This window comes from Sinocyclocheilus grahami, unplaced genomic scaffold (assembly GCF_001515645.1).
Source record: "Sinocyclocheilus grahami isolate Dianchi unplaced genomic scaffold, SAMN03320097.WGS_v1.1 scaffold1470.1, whole genome shotgun sequence".
NCBI classification, from domain to species: Eukaryota; Metazoa; Chordata; class Actinopteri; order Cypriniformes; family Cyprinidae; genus Sinocyclocheilus; species Sinocyclocheilus grahami.
In genome coordinates this window covers 102,030-122,025 of record NW_015506649.1, presented here as the reverse complement: position 1 = coordinate 122,025, position 19,996 = coordinate 102,030, and the positions used below count along the sequence as shown (strand labels likewise).

The following is a 19,996-nucleotide window of genomic DNA, read 5'->3' as shown; positions in this document are numbered from 1 at the left end:
TTTGCTAAGAAAAAAATTCCAAATGAATTAAGTTAAGAGGCGAGTAAAATATTGAATGGACATTTGTAAGTGTCATATATTTTATTTCGTTATCATTGAACATAAGCCCATCATTGGTCTTCAGTTCACATCAACCCATTTAGAAATTGGGTTTGTCAATCTGCCCAATTTCCCAATCTTGTTCACAAAGGACACATTCTAGCATTCACTCTATGCTACAAATGTCTTTGGCCGTCGTCGCATCGTGCTGTTTATGTCAACAATTTATACTTCTGCACTACTGCATAGATGCTTTTGAATGGAAAAACATGTCTTTTGTGAACTTCCTGTGTGAAAAACTTCTTAAAGAATCCACATTTCAGATCAACGGGGGATTAAATGTAATATTTTTTCAGAATTAAGCTAAGTTATAGCCCTAGTTGTACTATAGGGGTTTGCCAGGAACAAAGCACCACCTTTGAGGACACCTTCCCTTCACCAGTGGCATCAATTAACTGCTGCTGTTCACAGTCATTGTACATTCATCTCACAGGTTTCCTCACAGGTGTCCGAGGCAGGAAGTGATCATAAAGATGTCTAAATACAAATGTTACATATTTTATTGGCCTCTGCGGACATCACAACAATAACTTGCCTTGAACATAAGACTTTCTGAAATAGTGTGGAGAAGCATGTCAAAAACACTGCAGTGAAGGCCAGTACTCCTCACACAACCTCAGTGGAAATTAATTTTGGGATGGCAGAGTGAGATGTGGCTTAGATTTCAGTGGCAGTGATCTCCTCAAAATGGATCTCATTGCTACGCATGTCAAACTCCTCCATGTCCCTGTTCTCCAGCTCAAGACTAAGTTCCCTCATCACACGCTCTAGGTCTCGGTTTCTGCGGTACATCTGGATGTAGTTCTGCTGCAGCTGCTTCTGGTAACGAATCACCTTGTCTTTCTCCTCCTGCCATACCCTGCGTTCATCCTCAAAGGCCTCCAGCTGGTCCTCACTCCGCCTCCTCTCATACATCAGCTCAGCCCGCATTCGGTCCACCTGCTGACGGAGACCATGAAGCACATCCACGCTCTGACGCTGCACCTTCGCTTCATCGCTTTCATATGCTAGAAACTGCTCTTCACTGATGTTGTCCCGGAAAGCAGGACTGATCCCGTGAGTGACTCCCCCACGGCTTTGGGGCAGGGGCAAGCTCATGCATTGGCCCTTAGAAGGTAGAGTTTGGAACGGGGGCACTGCCAGGGTCTCTTTAAGACGGATAGACTCTTCCTCCAAACGGCCCACCTTCTCCCGCAGGAGCTCCGCTTCGCTTTTACGACGCTGCAGCTCATTCTCGCAAACCTCAAGTTCGAGTGTACGGGTGCGGGCTGTGGCGTGGGCTTCCTGCGAGTGAGCCTGGCTAGCTTGAAGCTCGCAACGAGCCTCTCTCATCTGGGCCTTCAAAGCAACAATCTCGCTGGCTTTCTGACCAAGATCAGCCTGTACATCCTTCAGTTGCTGCTTCAGCAGAGAGATCTCACCAGACTTCTGACAGACCTGCAACACAGGAGCATTCAAGTTCATTGAATGTAATTATTACTCATTGCTAGATCTAAATTGGTACACGATCTCACCTCCCACTTTGTCTCTTCTAGACGAGGACCTAGTTGAGTCTGCTCCTTCTCAAAAGAGGCACATCTCTTCTCCAATGCCTCCCGTTCCTGCAGCAGTTGGGAGAAGTCCTCCTGCAATTTCTTCTTCTCTTGCTGCAGCTGGAACACCTGCAACTGCAGGACCTGTTGTGCCCGTTGTGCCTTCAGCTGCACCTGCTTCATTTTCGATGCACAGCTCTGCCGAAGGTCCTCTAACTCTTGCTCACACCGCTTCTGTTTCTCCTCATACACCTGCATGGAAAAGACATATGATTTTACTTACGTTGTATCCACCGTATCTAACAATTCCCTGTCAAATGGCACTAATAACTGGTAGAAAACTGCGATTGTCACCTGACAGATGGCTGCCTCATTCTCATCCAGGTTGTCCCGGAGTTGCTGCAGCTCCAGGTCTCTTTCCCTCAGCTTCTCCTCAAGTTCCCGAATGACGCCCTCATACCCTTCTCCTGGAGCTGGGGAGCGGCCACACGATCCACTGTCTGAGAGGGGCTGCCCACGGCCAGTTAAAGACCCTGTGCTCTTACTGGATGATGACCGACCACTGTCAGAGTTAGAGTGTCCATGGCCACCACTGGAGCGTGTGGTTTCTATGTGCCCGGTGGGAACCTCGCTCTGTGCCAGGCTGTACCCTGTGCTGCTGTAGGTTGGTAGACTGGAGAGTGAGTTGCGGCCTGAGTCCGACATAGTGCAGGATTGGCTATTCCGTGCGTGGCGCCCCCCACTGTAAGAGTTACGCTTCTCCTGACAACCCAACAATGCTCCAGTGCCAGGAAGTAAGAGGTTGAGGCTGCCCTGGCTTTCAGTCAGACTGCCCCCTGACCGTGGAGACAGGTACTGCACAGAGTTCCGATTCTTGGGCACAACCGGCTTAAAGGCAGTGGGACGGATCAGTATCTTCTCCATACTCTGTGATCAAAAGTAAATGATTAATGTGACTACTACGTAAAACCACATTTAACACTTTAACTAAAATGCTAACTACACTGCTGTTGAAAACTTTGGGGTTGGTAAGATTTTTTTATCTTTTTGAAAGATATCTCTTATGCTTACCAAGGCTGCATTTATTTGATCAAAAATACAATAAAACAGCAATATTGTGAAATCAGCAATTTTGGATTTTAACATTTTAAAATATAATTTATTCCAGTGATGGAAAAGCTGAATTTTCAGTAGCCATTACTCCAGTCTTTAGTGTCACATGATCCTTCAGAAATCATTCCAATAGGTCAATCTGATTCTCAAGAAACATTTCATATTTTTATCAATGTCATTATCAGTAACTCTGTAGAAACCATGATTTTGATTTAAGCGTTCTTGTTTAATATAAAGTTAAAAGAATTTAAAATAAATATTTTTTAGAAATAATTATTTCTTTCAATAAAAAAATTTGCTGACCCCAAACTTTTGAAAGGTAATGTATCTACACAATACATGGCTAAACATGAAGACAACAACAGGAACCTTTATTTTTGTTGAGAGTGTAACTGACGTGTCATTGATTAAATGTGTACAGAAAGTGATGGCATATTGACATACTGCAGTGATTAAAGGCTCTCTTTGATCAACAGAAATGAATAGCCAATTAGATGTACTACCCACTGTGTGTAATGAGCATCAGCAAAACTACCATTCTTTACAGAAAAACAAACAAATGAGACCATATGACAATATAACAATGGGCAGAATTTTAAATTAGCTACTAATCTGGTTAAAAATAACAAATGTGTAGCTTGTACGACTTTTAAAGCCGTAAAGTTATTTTCTTTTATGTTTACTTCCTAAGCACCCCCGAACTCACCTTTTCCAGCTTCCCTGACACTGGGATGAGTTTGGGAGGAGGGCCACCAATGTTACCATTCATGCCTCTGTTATCAGGAGGCTCTTCGGTATCACTGGACGGGCTGCACGGGGTCACATGATTATCATTCCAGTCGCCCACTGGCTCATCACTCAAATAGCCATAGTTACCATTGCCAGCAGAGATGAGGGCAGAGGACTTGTTCTTAGCAGGTAGAGGAGGCTGTCTGGTGAGAAGCTGCTCCTGTGAGCTGGCACTGCGCAGCGTGCCCTCTTGCTGTCGGAAACAGCTCGTAGCTGGTGTGGGTTTGCGATACTTGGCGCCAAAGTCGCTGGCAGCTCGGCAGTGACGCTCCTGGTAGGTACGTCCAGAGATAAGGCTGCTGACGGAGCCCATGGTGCCTGCCGCAGCTACAGTGTGGGAGTGAGACACTGAGCAGCACTGCTGGATGTCAGCGCTAGGCTTCGGGTGATCAGTGGGCACAGGCAGTGCCTGAACTAGAGCCATGGAGAACACACGCCCAGGACACACACTCTGTGGAGAGAAAAACAGGAAGACAAGGAATAAAGATTACAGTCTAAATGGGCTGATTGTCATGAAACCTGTAAAATGGATCATATAATTTTAGGTCATATAATTGCACAGTTTTTGATTTCAAAAACAAAAGAATCTCAGAATCAGAAAGAGCTTTACTGCCAGGTATGTTTACACAAACAAGGAATTTGTTTTGGTGACAGAAGCATCCACAGCATTACAGTGACAAGACACAAATAATAAAAATAGAATGAGTAAATGGAATAAAAAATGTGATTAAAAAATACACAATATACAAATAGACAATAGATGTGTACAGGTATGTTATGTACAAATGCAAGGAAATGTGAATAAGTATGGTGTTTTAATAAATAAATGTATAAATAATGTTGTGTATTACACGCTCATTGCCAAGTTAACTGTTCATGAGATGGATTGCCTGAGGTTAACTGTTCTTATGCTTGGCTGTTCTGGTGCTCAGTGCTTTGTAGCACCGACCAGATGGCAACAGCTCAAAGAGGAAGTGGCTTGGGTGTGAGGGGTTCAGAATGATTTTGCCAGCCCTTTTACTCACTCTAGATGAGTGCAGTTCTTGGAGAGTGGGGAGGGTTGTACCAGTGATTCGCCCATCAGTCCGGACTATCCGCTGCAATCTTCTAAGATATGATTTGGTACCTGAGCTGAACCAGACAGTTACTGAAGTGCAGAGGATGGATTCAATGACTGCAGAGTAGAACTGTATCAGCAGCTCCTGTGGCAGGTTGAACTTCTCCAGGTGGTGAAGGAAGTACAACCTCTGCTGGGCCTTTTTGACAATGGAGTCTATATGGAACTCCCACTTCAGATCCTGAGAGATGATGGTGCCCAGGAACTTGAATGACTCCACTGTTGCCACACTGCCATTCATGATGGTGAGTGGGGGGAGTGCAGGGGGGTTTCTCCTTAAGTCCGCTATCATCTCCACTGTTTTGAGCGTGTTCAGCTCCAGGTTGTTATAACTGAACCAGACAACAGCCAGCTTTAACCTCCTGCCTGTAAGCAGACTTGTCACTGTTCTGGATGAGGCCAATAAGTGTGGTGTCATCTGCAAACTTCAGGAGCCTGACAGAGGGATCCTTTGCATGCAGTCATTGGTGTACAGGGAGAAGAGCAGTGGGGAGAGCACACATCCCTGAGGGTGCCAGTGCTGATCGTATGGGTGCTGGATGAGAATTTTCCCAGCCTCACTAGCTCCTGCCTGTCTGTCAGGAAGCTGGTGATCCACTGACAGAAGGAGGTGGGCACAGAGAGCTGGGTTAATTCGGACAGGAAGAGGTTTGGAATGATAGTGTTGAAGGGCCAGCTGAATTCCACGAATAGGATCCTCACATAAGTCCATGGTCTGTCCAGATGTTGCAGGATGTAGTGCAGTCCCATGTTGACTGCATCATCACAGACCTGTTTGCTCAGTAAACAAACTGCAGGGGGTCTAGTAAGGGTCCAGTGATGTCCTTCAGGTGGGCCATCACCAGTTTTCAAATGACTTCATGACCACAGATGTTAAAGCCACAGGCCTGTAGTCATTAAGTCCTGTGATTTTGGGTTTCTTTGGGATGGAGATGATGGTGGAGCGTTTGAAGCAGGAAGGGACTTTGCATAGCTCCAGTGATCTGTTGAAAATCTGTGTAAAGATAGGGCCCAACTGGTTAGCACAGGACTTCAACGCCATCTGGGCCTGGTGCTTTTCTTGTCTTCTGTTTCCAGAAGACCTGGTGCACATCATCTTCACTGATCTAAAGTGCAGGAGGGGTGAGAGGGGTTTGTTGGAGGTGTTAATAGATCCATAGAGAGAAGGTCAAAATGGGTGTGGGGTGTGAGACCTCATTCAAATTCTCCACAGTGCTGGGGGATGGTGTCTTGTAATTGGGGATGTCTTTCAGTCCTTTCCACTGATGCAGGGTCAATGGCTGAAAACTGATTTCTCAGCTTTTTGGACCCTGTCCCCACTCATGTAGGCATCTTCTTTGGCCTGACGGAGCTGTCTGAGTTTTGCAGTGAACCACAGTTTGTCGTAGTTGTAAGTTAAATGAGTCCTGGTAGGAATGCACATATCCTCATAGAAACTAATGTATGATGTTATAGTCTCTGTGAGCTCGTCCAGATCGGTGGCTGCAGCTTCAATAACACTCCAATCAGTGCAGTCAAAGCAGGCTTGTAAATCCCGCTCTGCTTCATTAGTCCATCTTTTTACAGTCCTTGTTACAGGTTTAGCTGATTTCAGTTTCTGCCTGTAGGTTGGTATAAGATGAACCAAACAGTGATCAGAGAGCCCCAAAGCTGCCTGTGGGACAGAGTGATATGCATCCATATTACATCCATGGTCCAGTATATTACTGTCTCTGGTAGAACATGTAACATGCTGTCTTTATTTTGGCAGTTCATGGGAGAGATTTGCTTTATTAAAATTCCTGAGAATGATTATAGCAGAGTCCGGGTATTGTTGCTCTATAGGGCCTTTCGCACCGTTTTAGTTCCAGAACTAAATGTACAGTACTAACCATACTTGCGAAATAAGTTGACATGCTTACAGTATGTTTACACGGCGTTTTAAATCATGGCGGGTGAGGGCGTTTTCATACGCTTTTGGCCAATCAATGTCTACTTGCGTCACTATTAGTACCAGTTGTGCTGGTTAGACCCTGCTCCGGAGTAGGAGCTAATTTGGTTCTCGAAAAAGGCAGTCCGGTACTAAAATCGCACCCAGTTCCGGTGGTGCGAAAACGCCAAAAAGTGGGTAGTTCCACAATTAGTTCTGGTGCTATGAAAAGGTTCCCACGCTGCGAAAGGCCATTATATCTATGATTTGATCAGCCAGTTGTTGCAGCCAGTTGTTGTAGCTCATATCCTCAGACATCACCACATTGCCAAAGTGGTGCAATTTATTCATGTAACTTTACACAATATTGCCACAGAATGAGATCATGGTCTTATTACAGGTTATTGAGGTTAAGTGCCTTGAGTTATTGCAGCAATCTGTGGTTAAAGACCACATGAGATCAAAATTCAACTTTTGAAGCATTTGGTCCATTCTGCTTTGACACTGTACACTGTACAATAAAAACACACTTCAATCAATATGTAATCTCATATACTGTATGTATATAGAGCAATGTTTCATAATAAATGCATTTCTACAATTTTTTTCTTTCAAATGCCTGAACATTATGATTTGATTTCACAGAAAAAAGGAACTTTTCGATTTTTAGTAGTAAGATTTTTTAATAGTTGTTGTTAAAGTTGACAAAATTAACTTAGCATATAGATACAATTTAAACTTATAGTCTGTCTCTTTACTGAATGTCCCTCACCCTAATACCACCTGTTAGCAACTATCAATAAAAAAAAAAATGCTTACAAGGGCACAGTGTTGATGGTGCCCTTTGCAGTGATTGAACAGCAACCTTTACGTTTTGGGACTAGTGGGCACTAACATACTTGTCCACATCACCAAATACACTTAATGTTCAACTATTACATGTCGTAACTGTAAAGGCCTTAGTTAGCACAGCATAAAATGAATGAGCAATGTAACAGCTCAATTAAAAACAGATAAGCAAGCATTAGCAGCAGTTAGTTATGTGTTTCCGAATCAGTGTTAGAGTTTAATTCTCGGATGGGCATTGAGGGATATATATTTAGCCTGCTGCAATGTGCTAAGAGCAGTTTCACCATGTGGAATAATCTGCAAAGAGCCTGCCAGTCCAATCAATTACACACACCCTCAGTGCACTTCAGAACACACTCCCAGAGAACTTCAAAGAGCCACATGCAGGAGGAACACAGTCTTGAGTCGCCAGGAGAGATCAGACCGCCCCGACTGCACTGCCATCTCAATAACCTCTCTGCCACCGGGACAGACAGGCAAAGAGAAAGCCAGGGCCAGACTGACTCAAACTTCTCATAAGACATTCTTGTTCTGTTCACTCATCCACATGCAGCCCCCACATGCCATTTTAGCTGAGGTTTGAATTCTGATGAAGTCAAAGTAGCAGAATTCAGCATGGGATTGGGTGAATACCTGATGGTCTTATGACCTTAATGAATTATCATTCTCTGGTAATAACTACCAGTCAAAATTGTGGACGTATTTAACCCTTATTATTAATATTTTCTACAATTGAATTACTGGAAGTGCACATCCTTTCCTTAATTCACACCTACAAGTGTACACTCTCTCCTGCCAGCAACTTAATAAGAGATGCCTTGTTGTTCCTTCACAACGAAGCACATTTTAAAGTGCATCTTTACGGATTTTATAATGAAAGAGTTTTTGTTTTCGATTTGTTTTATTTAGTTTTAAAGTAGTAATTTAAAGCTTTCTATAGATATATTTAGCAAGTCTGTGAGGCAAGTATTCGCTATGTTTCGGTTCATCAAATTGCAGAAAGCGCATCCTGTATATATCCTTTATTTTATAAAAGCACATAATTTTGTTGATATTGTGAGTGCACACAAATAAAAGTAGACCCTTTACAGTTCAGAATGATATATTACTCTTTATGAGCAAAAATTATGGCATATTTTAAGTTGTTTCCAATGCAAGTGATCGCGCCGGCGCCTCCATGACCTGTAAAGCACGCTTTAGCTCTCTGCACAAACTATTAGATATGCGTCTAATAGCGCACATTTATATAGGTTAAACATTTAAACTGACATTGTGATATGCTTGAACAGTTTTATATCTATGGATTTTATTTCGTGATGATTTCAGAAGGCTAAATTGATCAAACATAGGCTATCAGCTCACTGTCTGCCGCTGGCCGATTGGTCGTTACTTTAAAAAACAAAAACTTACATTTAACGAACAAAAAAATGCTCCAAACGTTTTTCTAAATTAACTTAAAAAAACGAAACGAAATATAATCACTTTGACATTACATACAAAACTGAACTATTTTAATAGCTGAAACAGTAGTATAAGCTGGGGGGGGAGACGGACTCGGGTCTGATGAGCTGTCAGACTCGGGCCGGGTTAGGGCCTGAGAATCTTGGGCCAGGGCTTAGGGCCTAAATTTGAGGCTCGTGCAGGGCTCTACTCTGCTCCTGAAATGAGCAGCCAACCTCCACTGCTGAGACCATCACTTCTTTCAAGAAGCAGCTGAAGACGCAATCCTCATTTTTCCTCATTTTGGCCATCTACTCAACCAATTGTATGAGGTGGGATCCTGGGATGATTTTTAAAGGGGTCATATGATGCTATTTCAAATTTTCCTTTGTCTTTGGAGTGTTACAAGCTGTTCGTGCATAGATATGATCCCTAAAGTTGCAAAGACTGAAGTCTCAAACCCAAAGAGATATTCTTTATAAAAGTTAAGACTTGTCCACGCCATCCTAAAACGCCTCGTTTAAACACGCCCCCACATGTCTACATCACGATGTGGGAAGATTTGCATAACGCCGCCCAAATGTTCAGTCAAAGAAAGAAGGCGTAACTTTTATTCTCGCTGTAGTATTGTTGCTGCCGCCATGTCGTGGAGACGCTGTGTGTTTCGTTGTGAAAGCGAAACTACTTTGGTTGGCTTTCCAAAAGAGGACGATATCCGCTTCGTCATGCCTAGAGCTGATCCGTGCTGGTCACTGAGGAAATAAATCAACTTCGCGCTGTGGATCGCCGGATCGGCTTTCACCATGGATGAAGCGGAGTCTAGCCCGGGGTCGTCACATGTGGTTGCCACTAGCCCGCCGGCCGCGCCTTTCTCAAGCCCAACTGCCTCTGCTCACTCAAGCCAGCCGTGTGTGACGCTGTGTGTTTCATTGTGAAAGCGAAAATACTTTGTTTGGCCTTCCAAAAGAGGATACGACTAGAAATCAGTGGTTAAGTTGTATTTACAACACTGTTGTAAATAACCAATATCCAAATATTTAGATGTGTGCAGCGCATTTTATGGAGGACTGTTTCCTGAACCTGCAGAGTAGCCTATAATGCTGTGCACAAAGGCTGTTTCTATAAAGTGGGGCAGTTCCAACTTTGCAAGGACAGTCTGGCGCTTCTGACTCACAGCCTGTAAGTATGCTTTTTATATTTAAAGAATTTGCCAATGATGATTCAAACGCGAGTTTTGAGCAGTGTAGAGTAGCGCTTGTTGTTTGTCCGATCGATCACAAATGCAGACATGGTTTTATGTTTGCGCGGCACGATACACAATGCAACACGTAAAAAGACAGTATAAGTCATTATAATCAGTAATTATGTCCCCACCTGATGCAACAAATGCCTCGTTTATAATGGGTTTTAATGTTTTTGTCTCGTCGCTCCGGCCAGGACACGGTATCACAGTATGGTAAGGGGCGTAACATTTGCGTCACACTTTTATATTAGTATATGGTCCAACTCTAATCTAATCGAATCGAATTATATAATATTTTTTAATTCATTTTCTAATTTTATCCAACATGATTTATTAATGGGAATACAAACGAAAGCAATTAAATCCAGGTGCATAATGACATGGCAACGGGAATTTTTGTGTCACAGCAGCTAAGAATGTGAATATTAATATTAATAGCAGCATACTTGGATAAAACAATGCCTTGAATAAGATTAAACAGAAAGTTTGAGCGAGAGGAGAGAAAGGGATAGCGTGACTCGCTGAGAGTAACAGTTTCCAGGGCGGCTCTCTGCGAGTGCTTACGCACATGGTTCCACTAACGTGGTTATCAGGTATTTCTGCTTCGGCGCTTCTTATGGAGTAAGTTCCTACAGCCAGTCCAGCTCTCTAACTGCACTGTGGCTCTGGCCTTAATGCAATAAACACCAACTATGGCAAAAAAACAATAAGCAACTAATTGTGTTTATATTGGTCAAGGTGCATGAAGTACGTGTGGACATTCAGGCTCAACTTACACTGAGAATCACTGTGCACAATTATGATTACCTGCTCATTTTAGCTGTACACTCAAAAATAAATCTGTCACTGAGAACTATCTTAGAGCCTGTCCAAGAGCAGAAAAAGACAAGGTCACACCATGCTGGAATCATTATGGATCACTTCACTCTTTTTAAATGAATTCAACTTAATTCCACCCCCTTCTCAAAGCCAGACTTTACCCTTAGTTAAACCCAACCTACACAATTCCCAACCAGATTCCAACTGTTACCCTAAAGTTACCCAAAATGAGCTGCATGGACTCCAAACCACTCACAGAGCCTCAGTACATTCTGCACCTCATACAAACACACTAACCCTAACAGAACTCTGGACGTTCTCCCTGTGATAATATAATGAGAAAGTGTGTACTAAGAAGTGACGTAAGCCGGTCGACAGCGTTGTCATTTGTGCGCGGCGTTCAACAACAGAAACAAAGAAGAGCAACATTAACAACAGGAGGATGGAGGACGCTGTGATCGGAGCTGTTTTTGTTGTGTCTCGCGGGTTTCACAATAATGGACATGGAAAGTCGACGTATACGGAAAGCGATTGAAAGAACGGAAAGGAGGACTAAGAATCTCCAACACAGCGTTTTAAATCATGGTGGGTGAGGGCGTTTTCATACGCTTTTGGCCAATCAATGTCTACTTGCGTCACTATTAGTACCAGTTGTGCTGGTTAGACCCTGCTCCGGAGTAGGAGCTAATTTGGTTCTCGAAAAAGGCAGTCCGGTACTAAAATCGCACCCAGTTCCGGTGGTGCGAAAACGCCAAAAAGTGGGTAGTTCCACAATTAGTTCTGGTGCTATGAAAAGGTTCCCACGCTGCGAAAGGCCATTATATCTATGATTTGATCAGCCAGTTGTTGCAGCCAGTTGTTGTAGCTCATATCCTCAGACATCACCACATTGCCAAAGTGGTGCAATTTATTCATGTAACTTTACACAATATTGCCACAGAATGAGATCATGGTCTTATTACAGGTTATTGAGGTTAAGTGCCTTGAGTTATTGCAGCAATCTGTGGTTAAAGACCACATGAGATCAAAATTCAACTTTTGAAGCATTTGGTCCATTCTGCTTTGACACTGTACACTGTACAATAAAAACACACTTCAATCAATATGTAATCTCATATACTGTATGTATATAGAGCAATGTTTCATAATAAATGCATTTCTACAATTTTTTTCTTTCAAATGCCTGAACATTATGATTTGATTTCACAGAAAAAAGGAACTTTTCGATTTTTAGTAGTAAGATTTTTTAATAGTTGTTGTTAAAGTTGACAAAATTAACTTAGCATATAGATACAATTTAAACTTATAGTCTGTCTCTTTACTGAATGTCCCTCACCCTAATACCACCTGTTAGCAACTATCAATAAAAAAAAAAATGCTTACAAGGGCACAGTGTTGATGGTGCCCTTTGCAGTGATTGAACAGCAACCTTTACGTTTTGGGACTAGTGGGCACTAACATACTTGTCCACATCACCAAATACACTTAATGTTCAACTATTACATGTCGTAACTGTAAAGGCCTTAGTTAGCACAGCATAAAATGAATGAGCAATGTAACAGCTCAATTAAAAACAGATAAGCAAGCATTAGCAGCAGTTAGTTATGTGTTTCCGAATCAGTGTTAGAGTTTAATTCTCGGATGGGCATTGAGGGATATATATTTAGCCTGCTGCAATGTGCTAAGAGCAGTTTCACCATGTGGAATAATCTGCAAAGAGCCTGCCAGTCCAATCAATTACACACACCCTCAGTGCACTTCAGAACACACTCCCAGAGAACTTCAAAGAGCCACATGCAGGAGGAACACAGTCTTGAGTCGCCAGGAGAGATCAGACCGCCCCGACTGCACTGCCATCTCAATAACCTCTCTGCCACCGGGACAGACAGGCAAAGAGAAAGCCAGGGCCAGACTGACTCAAACTTCTCATAAGACATTCTTGTTCTGTTCACTCATCCACATGCAGCCCCCACATGCCATTTTAGCTGAGGTTTGAATTCTGATGAAGTCAAAGTAGCAGAATTCAGCATGGGATTGGGTGAATACCTGATGGTCTTATGACCTTAATGAATTATCATTCTCTGGTAATAACTACCAGTCAAAATTGTGGACGTATTTAACCCTTATTATTAATATTTTCTACAATTGAATTACTGGAAGTGCACATCCTTTCCTTAATTCACACCTACAAGTGTACACTCTCTCCTGCCAGCAACTTAATAAGAGATGCCTTGTTGTTCCTTCACAACGAAGCACATTTTAAAGTGCATCTTTACGGATTTTATAATGAAAGAGTTTTTGTTTTCGATTTGTTTTATTTAGTTTTAAAGTAGTAATTTAAAGCTTTCTATAGATATATTTAGCAAGTCTGTGAGGCAAGTATTCGCTATGTTTCGGTTCATCAAATTGCAGAAAGCGCATCCTGTATATATCCTTTATTTTATAAAAGCACATAATTTTGTTGATATTGTGAGTGCACACAAATAAAAGTAGACCCTTTACAGTTCAGAATGATATATTACTCTTTATGAGCAAAAATTATGGCATATTTTAAGTTGTTTCCAATGCAAGTGATCGCGCCGGCGCCTCCATGACCTGTAAAGCACGCTTTAGCTCTCTGCACAAACTATTAGATATGCGTCTAATAGCGCACATTTATATAGGTTAAACATTTAAACTGACATTGTGATATGCTTGAACAGTTTTATATCTATGGATTTTATTTCGTGATGATTTCAGAAGGCTAAATTGATCAAACATAGGCTATCAGCTCACTGTCTGCCGCTGGCCGATTGGTCGTTACTTTAAAAAACAAAAACTTACATTTAACGAACAAAAAAATGCTCCAAACGTTTTTCTAAATTAACTTAAAAAAACGAAACGAAATATAATCACTTTGACATTACATACAAAACTGAACTATTTTAATAGCTGAAACAGTAGTATAAGCTGGGGGGGGAGACGGACTCGGGTCTGATGAGCTGTCAGACTCGGGCCGGGTTAGGGCCTGAGAATCTTGGGCCAGGGCTTAGGGCCTAAATTTGAGGCTCGTGCAGGGCTCTACTCTGCTCCTGAAATGAGCAGCCAACCTCCACTGCTGAGACCATCACTTCTTTCAAGAAGCAGCTGAAGACGCAATCCTCATTTTTCCTCATTTTGGCCATCTACTCAACCAATTGTATGAGGTGGGATCCTGGGATGATTTTTAAAGGGGTCATATGATGCTATTTCAAATTTTCCTTTGTCTTTGGAGTGTTACAAGCTGTTCGTGCATAGATATGATCCCTAAAGTTGCAAAGACTGAAGTCTCAAACCCAAAGAGATATTCTTTATAAAAGTTAAGACTTGTCCACGCCATCCTAAAACGCCTCGTTTAAACACGCCCCCACATGTCTACATCACGATGTGGGAAGATTTGCATAACGCCTCCCAAATGTTCAGTCAAAGAAAGAAGGCGTAACTTTTATTCTCGCTGTAGTATTGTTGCTGCCGCCATGTCGTGGAGACGCTGTGTGTTTCGTTGTGAAAGCGAAACTACTTTGGTTGGCTTTCCAAAAGAGGACGATATCCGCTTCGTCATGCCTAGAGCTGATCCGTGCTGGTCACTGAGGAAATAAATCAACTTCGCGCTGTGGATCGCCGGATCGGCTTTCACCATGGATGAAGCGGAGTCTAGCCCGGGGTCGTCACATGTGGTTGCCACTAGCCCGCCGGCCGCGCCTTTCTCAAGCCCAACTGCCTCTGCTCACTCAAGCCAGCCGTGTGTGACGCTGTGTGTTTCATTGTGAAAGCGAAAATACTTTGTTTGGCCTTCCAAAAGAGGATACGACTAGAAATCAGTGGTTAAGTTGTATTTACAACACTGTTGTAAATAACCAATATCCAAATATTTAGATGTGTGCAGCGCATTTTATGGAGGACTGTTTCCTGAACCTGCAGAGTAGCCTACAATGCTGTGCACAAAGGCTGTTTCTATAAAGTGGGGCAGTTCCAACTTTGCAAGGACAGTCTGGCGCTTCTGACTCACAGCCTGTAAGTATGCTTTTTATATTTAAAGAATTTGCCAATGATGATTCAAACGCGAGTTTTGAGCAGTGTAGAGTAGCGCTTGTTGTTTGTCCGATCGATCACAAATGCAGACATGGTTTTATGTTTGCGCGGCACGATACACAATGCAACACGTAAAAAGACAGTATAAGTCATTATAATCAGTAATTATGTCCCCACCTGATGCAACAAATGCCTCGTTTATAATGGGTTTTAATGTTTTTGTCTCGTCGCTCCGGCCAGGACACGGTATCACAGTATGGTAAGGGGCGTAACATTTGCGTCACACTTTTATATTAGTATATGGTCCAACTCTAATCTAATCGAATCGAATTATATAATATTTTTTAATTCATTTTCTAATTTTATCCAACATGATTTATTAATGGGAATACAAACGAAAGCAATTAAATCCAGGTGCATAATGACATGGCAACGGGAATTTTTGTGTCACAGCAGCTAAGAATGTGAATATTAATATTAATAGCAGCATACTTGGATAAAACAATGCCTTGAATAAGATTAAACAGAAAGTTTGAGCGAGAGGAGAGAAAGGGATAGCGTGACTCGCTGAGAGTAACAGTTTCCAGGGCGGCTCTCTGCGAGTGCTTACGCACATGGTTCCACTAACGTGGTTATCAGGTATTTCTGCTTCGGCGCTTCTTATGGAGTAAGTTCCTACAGCCAGTCCAGCTCTCTAACTGCACTGTGGCTCTGGCCTTAATGCAATAAACACCAACTATGGCAAAAAAACAATAAGCAACTAATTGTGTTTATATTGGTCAAGGTGCATGAAGTACGTGTGGACATTCAGGCTCAACTTACACTGAGAATCACTGTGCACAATTATGATTACCTGCTCATTTTAGCTGTACACTCAAAAATAAATCTGTCACTGAGAACTATCTTAGAGCCTGTCCAAGAGCAGAAAAAGACAAGGTCACACCATGCTGGAATCATTATGGATCACTTCACTCTTTTTAAATGAATTCAACTTAATTCCACCCCCTTCTCAAAGCCAGACTTTACCCTTAGTTAAACCCAACCTACACAATTCCCAACCAGATTCCAACTGTTACCCTAAAGTTACCCAAAATGAGCTGCATGGACTCCAAACCACTCACAGAGCCTCAGTACATTCTGCACCTCATACAAACACACTAACCCTAACAGAACTCTGGACGTTCTCCCTGTGATAATATAATGAGAAGATCCCCTCAGGATCGGCCCCCTTTCAACCTTGTGAACTTCAAACCAGCTGGTCAGAGACCCATCCCCTGATATCTCTCCTCAGTTCCTCCTCATTGCAGTCTGAGATCTCAATTTAGGCTAATTATGTTGCGGTGTTCCTCCATTTCTGCTTAGGTTACTGAAATTCCTCTTCCATATAAACTTCCTCCGACCCCTAACCAGCCATGTGTGAGAACTATTCACTTCGGTTTTGTTTTGTTATATATATTGTCTAATCTTTTAAAACTTAAACATCATTTTGTGAAATAATTTCATTAAAAAGTGTGCTTATACTGCCTCATCTTTGTTTGAGATTTCATCTAATTCAATGAAAAATATGATTTACGACATACCACCTTTCTAAAATGTATATAGGCAGCTATATATATTCATGTATGAATACTATCTGGACAATATTCAGTTTCTATGAAGTTGACACACAACTTTTGCTTCCCACAATTAGAACATTTAGAAACACGGCTGTCAACAGAATTAAATCATTTTGATTAATATTATGATTTCTGATTGTCTTCAGAAAGCAGCACAACACTGTCAAAATCTGTAAACACTAATTTTATATTATGTATTTAATTATATTATTTATACATCATATTATATAATGCATTTTTAATTATTTATTTTTTTATTGTTTTTTTTCTGTATTATTTTTACCAAATACCAGGCAGTGTTATTTTAGTATTATTGATACACAGTAATATTACAGCATTTATTAATATTTTGAATTGGCTTTTTTATATTTTCAGTTTTCATTTTAGTTTTATTAAATTTGTTATGTGCTTTTGTAATTTTTATTTACAAGTTTTTCTTAAGTTTTTCTATACAGCTTTATTTTTTTTATATTATATTATACAAACGCAAGCATCCCTCTCACTCTCACTCAGCCTTTGATCTCTCCTGTCTTGACAGTGAGAGAACAGTGCATCTCTCTGCTGCAGGTGTTTCTAATCAAATTCCACAGTGAGGTGGCTGAAATCTCGTTATGATAAATCTTAATAGCGCCGCTGCCGCCGGAAAGGATTAGCGGCGAGGTGTGAATCCCCTGGGAATCACGGAGCTTCTCTGTGGACTCTGAGACAGAGAATAGGATGGAATGCCAGCATTGAGCCTGGAACCCAGCAGAGCTCCAAATCTCCGGGCAGAAATCCCTAAAACCTTAATCACATTTGGTCTCTTTTGTTCAAATGTAGTTGCAGGGGCAGGATATTTGATGTTTGTGAAGACCTCTTCCCATGGAGATGTTAGACATGACATTGTGGCATCCAACACCAAAGTCTTTGTTCTGATAACAGCAGGCTTTTTTTCCTTAACTGTGCAAACCTTATAATAGTATCCTTCTCACTTCACCAGAAGACGTCAAATGAATCAGCTAATTTAAGACTTTTATGTCATTCAAATCTGTCAAAACAAGACAATTTTCTAAGTACCCCAGACAAAACATAATAAACATCCTGTTACATAACCCTCACAGGCAAATGAACATCCAGAGAAACACAGGAAACTAGAGAGAAGTGGAAGCAGCACAAAAGAAATGCTGACCTCATCTACTACCTCATCTGACTATTGCATATACAGCCACACATGCTCATTAACTCTGTGTGTGTGCTCCCCAAAAATAGAGAGGACAAAAGTACATGCTAGGATAAATATGGCCCATGAAAAGTAGATAATTAATCCACAAGAATGACTCCTTGTGCTCTAAATAGGGAAAAGTGAGAGCTGCATAGTCTCTGTGCACTCAAGTGAGAACCATAAAGTGATCAGTGATATTGTGTTTACTGGTAATAAGGCCTCCGGCGGAGCAGGAGCATCTGAGGACTGAAGCAGTCAGCTGTGTTTATTTACATTCTTAAGGGATCTCTATGCACCGATGACCTTCTAGTCTTTCTCATTAGTCACTCTATCCATTCCTTTAGTTTCTTTTAATCATTCTTCTACCTTCCTGCTCTCCTTTGATTTGCTCATTTTCATTCCTTAAAGGAATGTCCCAGGTTCATTACAACTTATCAACAGCATTTGTTGCAATGTTGTAAATTTTGCATGATGTCTCTGCAAGGATTTTAAGGAGGAAGGTATGTAATTTTCTTGTTTGCATGGAAGTGTGGGTAGTTTGACAGACTGTTGTCTTGAATAAGGAGAATATAAACATGTTTCCTTTCTGTTGTCTGCATACGTTCATGACGCAAAACAACAAAAATAGCCAGAAACTGTCTAAACAAAAGCCTTTTGTTACATTTTTATCAGACACAAGGCAGTGTTATTTTAGCATTATTTATATACTATTACAGCATTTTTATATAGTTTGAATTAGCTTTTATTTTCTTTGCTTCAGTCATTTTTATTAGTTTTTTAAAAATATTTCTATATAATTTTTTTTGTTTTAGCAATTTTAATATTTCAACCTAAATTTCCTTTAGTTCTAATTTTCTATTTTTTATTTTTAAGTTTCAGTTTTTCATTTATATATTTTTTTAATTCAACATTTAATTTACTGAAAACAAATGTTTATATTTTTTGTTGTAGTTAACAATAACAACACTAACGTCTGTCATGACAAGGTTTGTCTGTCCACAATAGTAGTCTCACCACAAAATGGAGATTTAGACAATGTTGCAGCTCCAAAAATACACTTGTTTTTTTTTTTATTAGAGAATTAATGTAAGTGCTTTTACACGGTTTACTCCGGGTCAGTTTTTCCTGTCACATTGTGTCCTGTCATCATCTAGCCCTAGATCACATTTCTCCCCCATGTGTTACATGTGCATCAGCGTGAGTTATAGATATGAATGTCCTGCTCTATTCATACGTTCAGACCCCCCAGAGAGCTCTGACCGGCCGCTCTGCAGCCTGCGGCCCCGCTCCGAGACTTCCTGCCAGCTGCACTGTTATTGTCCCCTCTATCAGATAACACACACAATGATACGTAAACACTCAGTTTACACTCACAAAAACACCGAAAAAAGATCACGATCATGTGACCACAGCAGAAAACTAAACACACTGTTAGTGAGCTGAAGGACCTACTTTGAAAAACACAAAACAGCTCTGATTAGGTTGCTGCAATTACTAGGTGTGTGTGTGCTCATGAATTGTTCATATATGCCATGGAGAGTAATTGTAGCAGTAATTAGGCTTAATTAACAGAGTCTTTGTTATTTAGAATGAGGGAAATTTGCAATTTACAGCCAAATGGCACAATCAATTAGCCTTAGCTGTCATACTTTTAAAGGGTCATATAAATTTACTCAATAAATGAAACTTGTAAAAAGAAAAAAAAAAGCATTTCACAAGTGCATTAATTTTTTGAGTCTCTGATTGCCCTAAAATGGCACCTTTCAATCCATTAGGTGAGCAAGACTGTCCTAATCGGAGATGCCAGCGGGATCCAGACTGTTAAATTAGTTTAGTACAGTATGCCACTACAACTACAAACTATGAGATCTAAAAAGAGAGAGGGTGAAATTTAGGATTTTTGTCATATAGTGTTAAAGGGATAGTAGTGTTTCAAGTTCATCAAAAATTGAAAATTCTGTCATTCAGACCGGTGTGACTTTCCTTCTGCTGCTAAACACAAAAGAAGACATTTTGAAGAATGTTATAACTAAACATTTTGACCTCTATTGTATGGAAGGTCAAAGGAAACCAAAACTGTTTGGTTACCAGCATTCTTTAAAATATCTTGTTGTATTCAGTAGAAGAAAGAGTCAAGTTTGGTTCATGAGGATGAGTAAATGATGACAGATTTTTCATTTTTGTGTGAACTATGCCTTTAAGTTAGTGAGTTTTGTTTG

At 41.0% G+C, this 19,996-nt stretch overlaps 1 protein-coding gene across 2 annotated transcripts in view; it reads right to left on the bottom strand.

Moving 5' to 3' along the window:
• Nucleotides 1-32: 32 nt before the first annotated feature.
• Nucleotides 33-19,996, bottom strand: part of LOC107570533 (leucine zipper putative tumor suppressor 2 homolog) — a 74,123-nt gene continuing 54,159 nt past the window's right edge. For both annotated transcript variants that reach the window (XM_016256760.1, XM_016256761.1), the window contains 4 exons: nt 3,451-3,984; nt 1,986-2,558; nt 1,614-1,883; nt 33-1,536 (listed from right to left, as the gene is read on the bottom strand). In XM_016256760.1, coding sequence (XP_016112246.1) covers nt 757-1,536; nt 1,614-1,883; nt 1,986-2,558; nt 3,451-3,957 — 2,130 coding nt within the window. In that variant the 5' untranslated portion in view covers nt 3,958-3,984 and the 3' untranslated portion in view covers nt 33-756. The remainder of the gene's footprint in view (nt 1,537-1,613; nt 1,884-1,985; nt 2,559-3,450; nt 3,985-19,996) is intronic.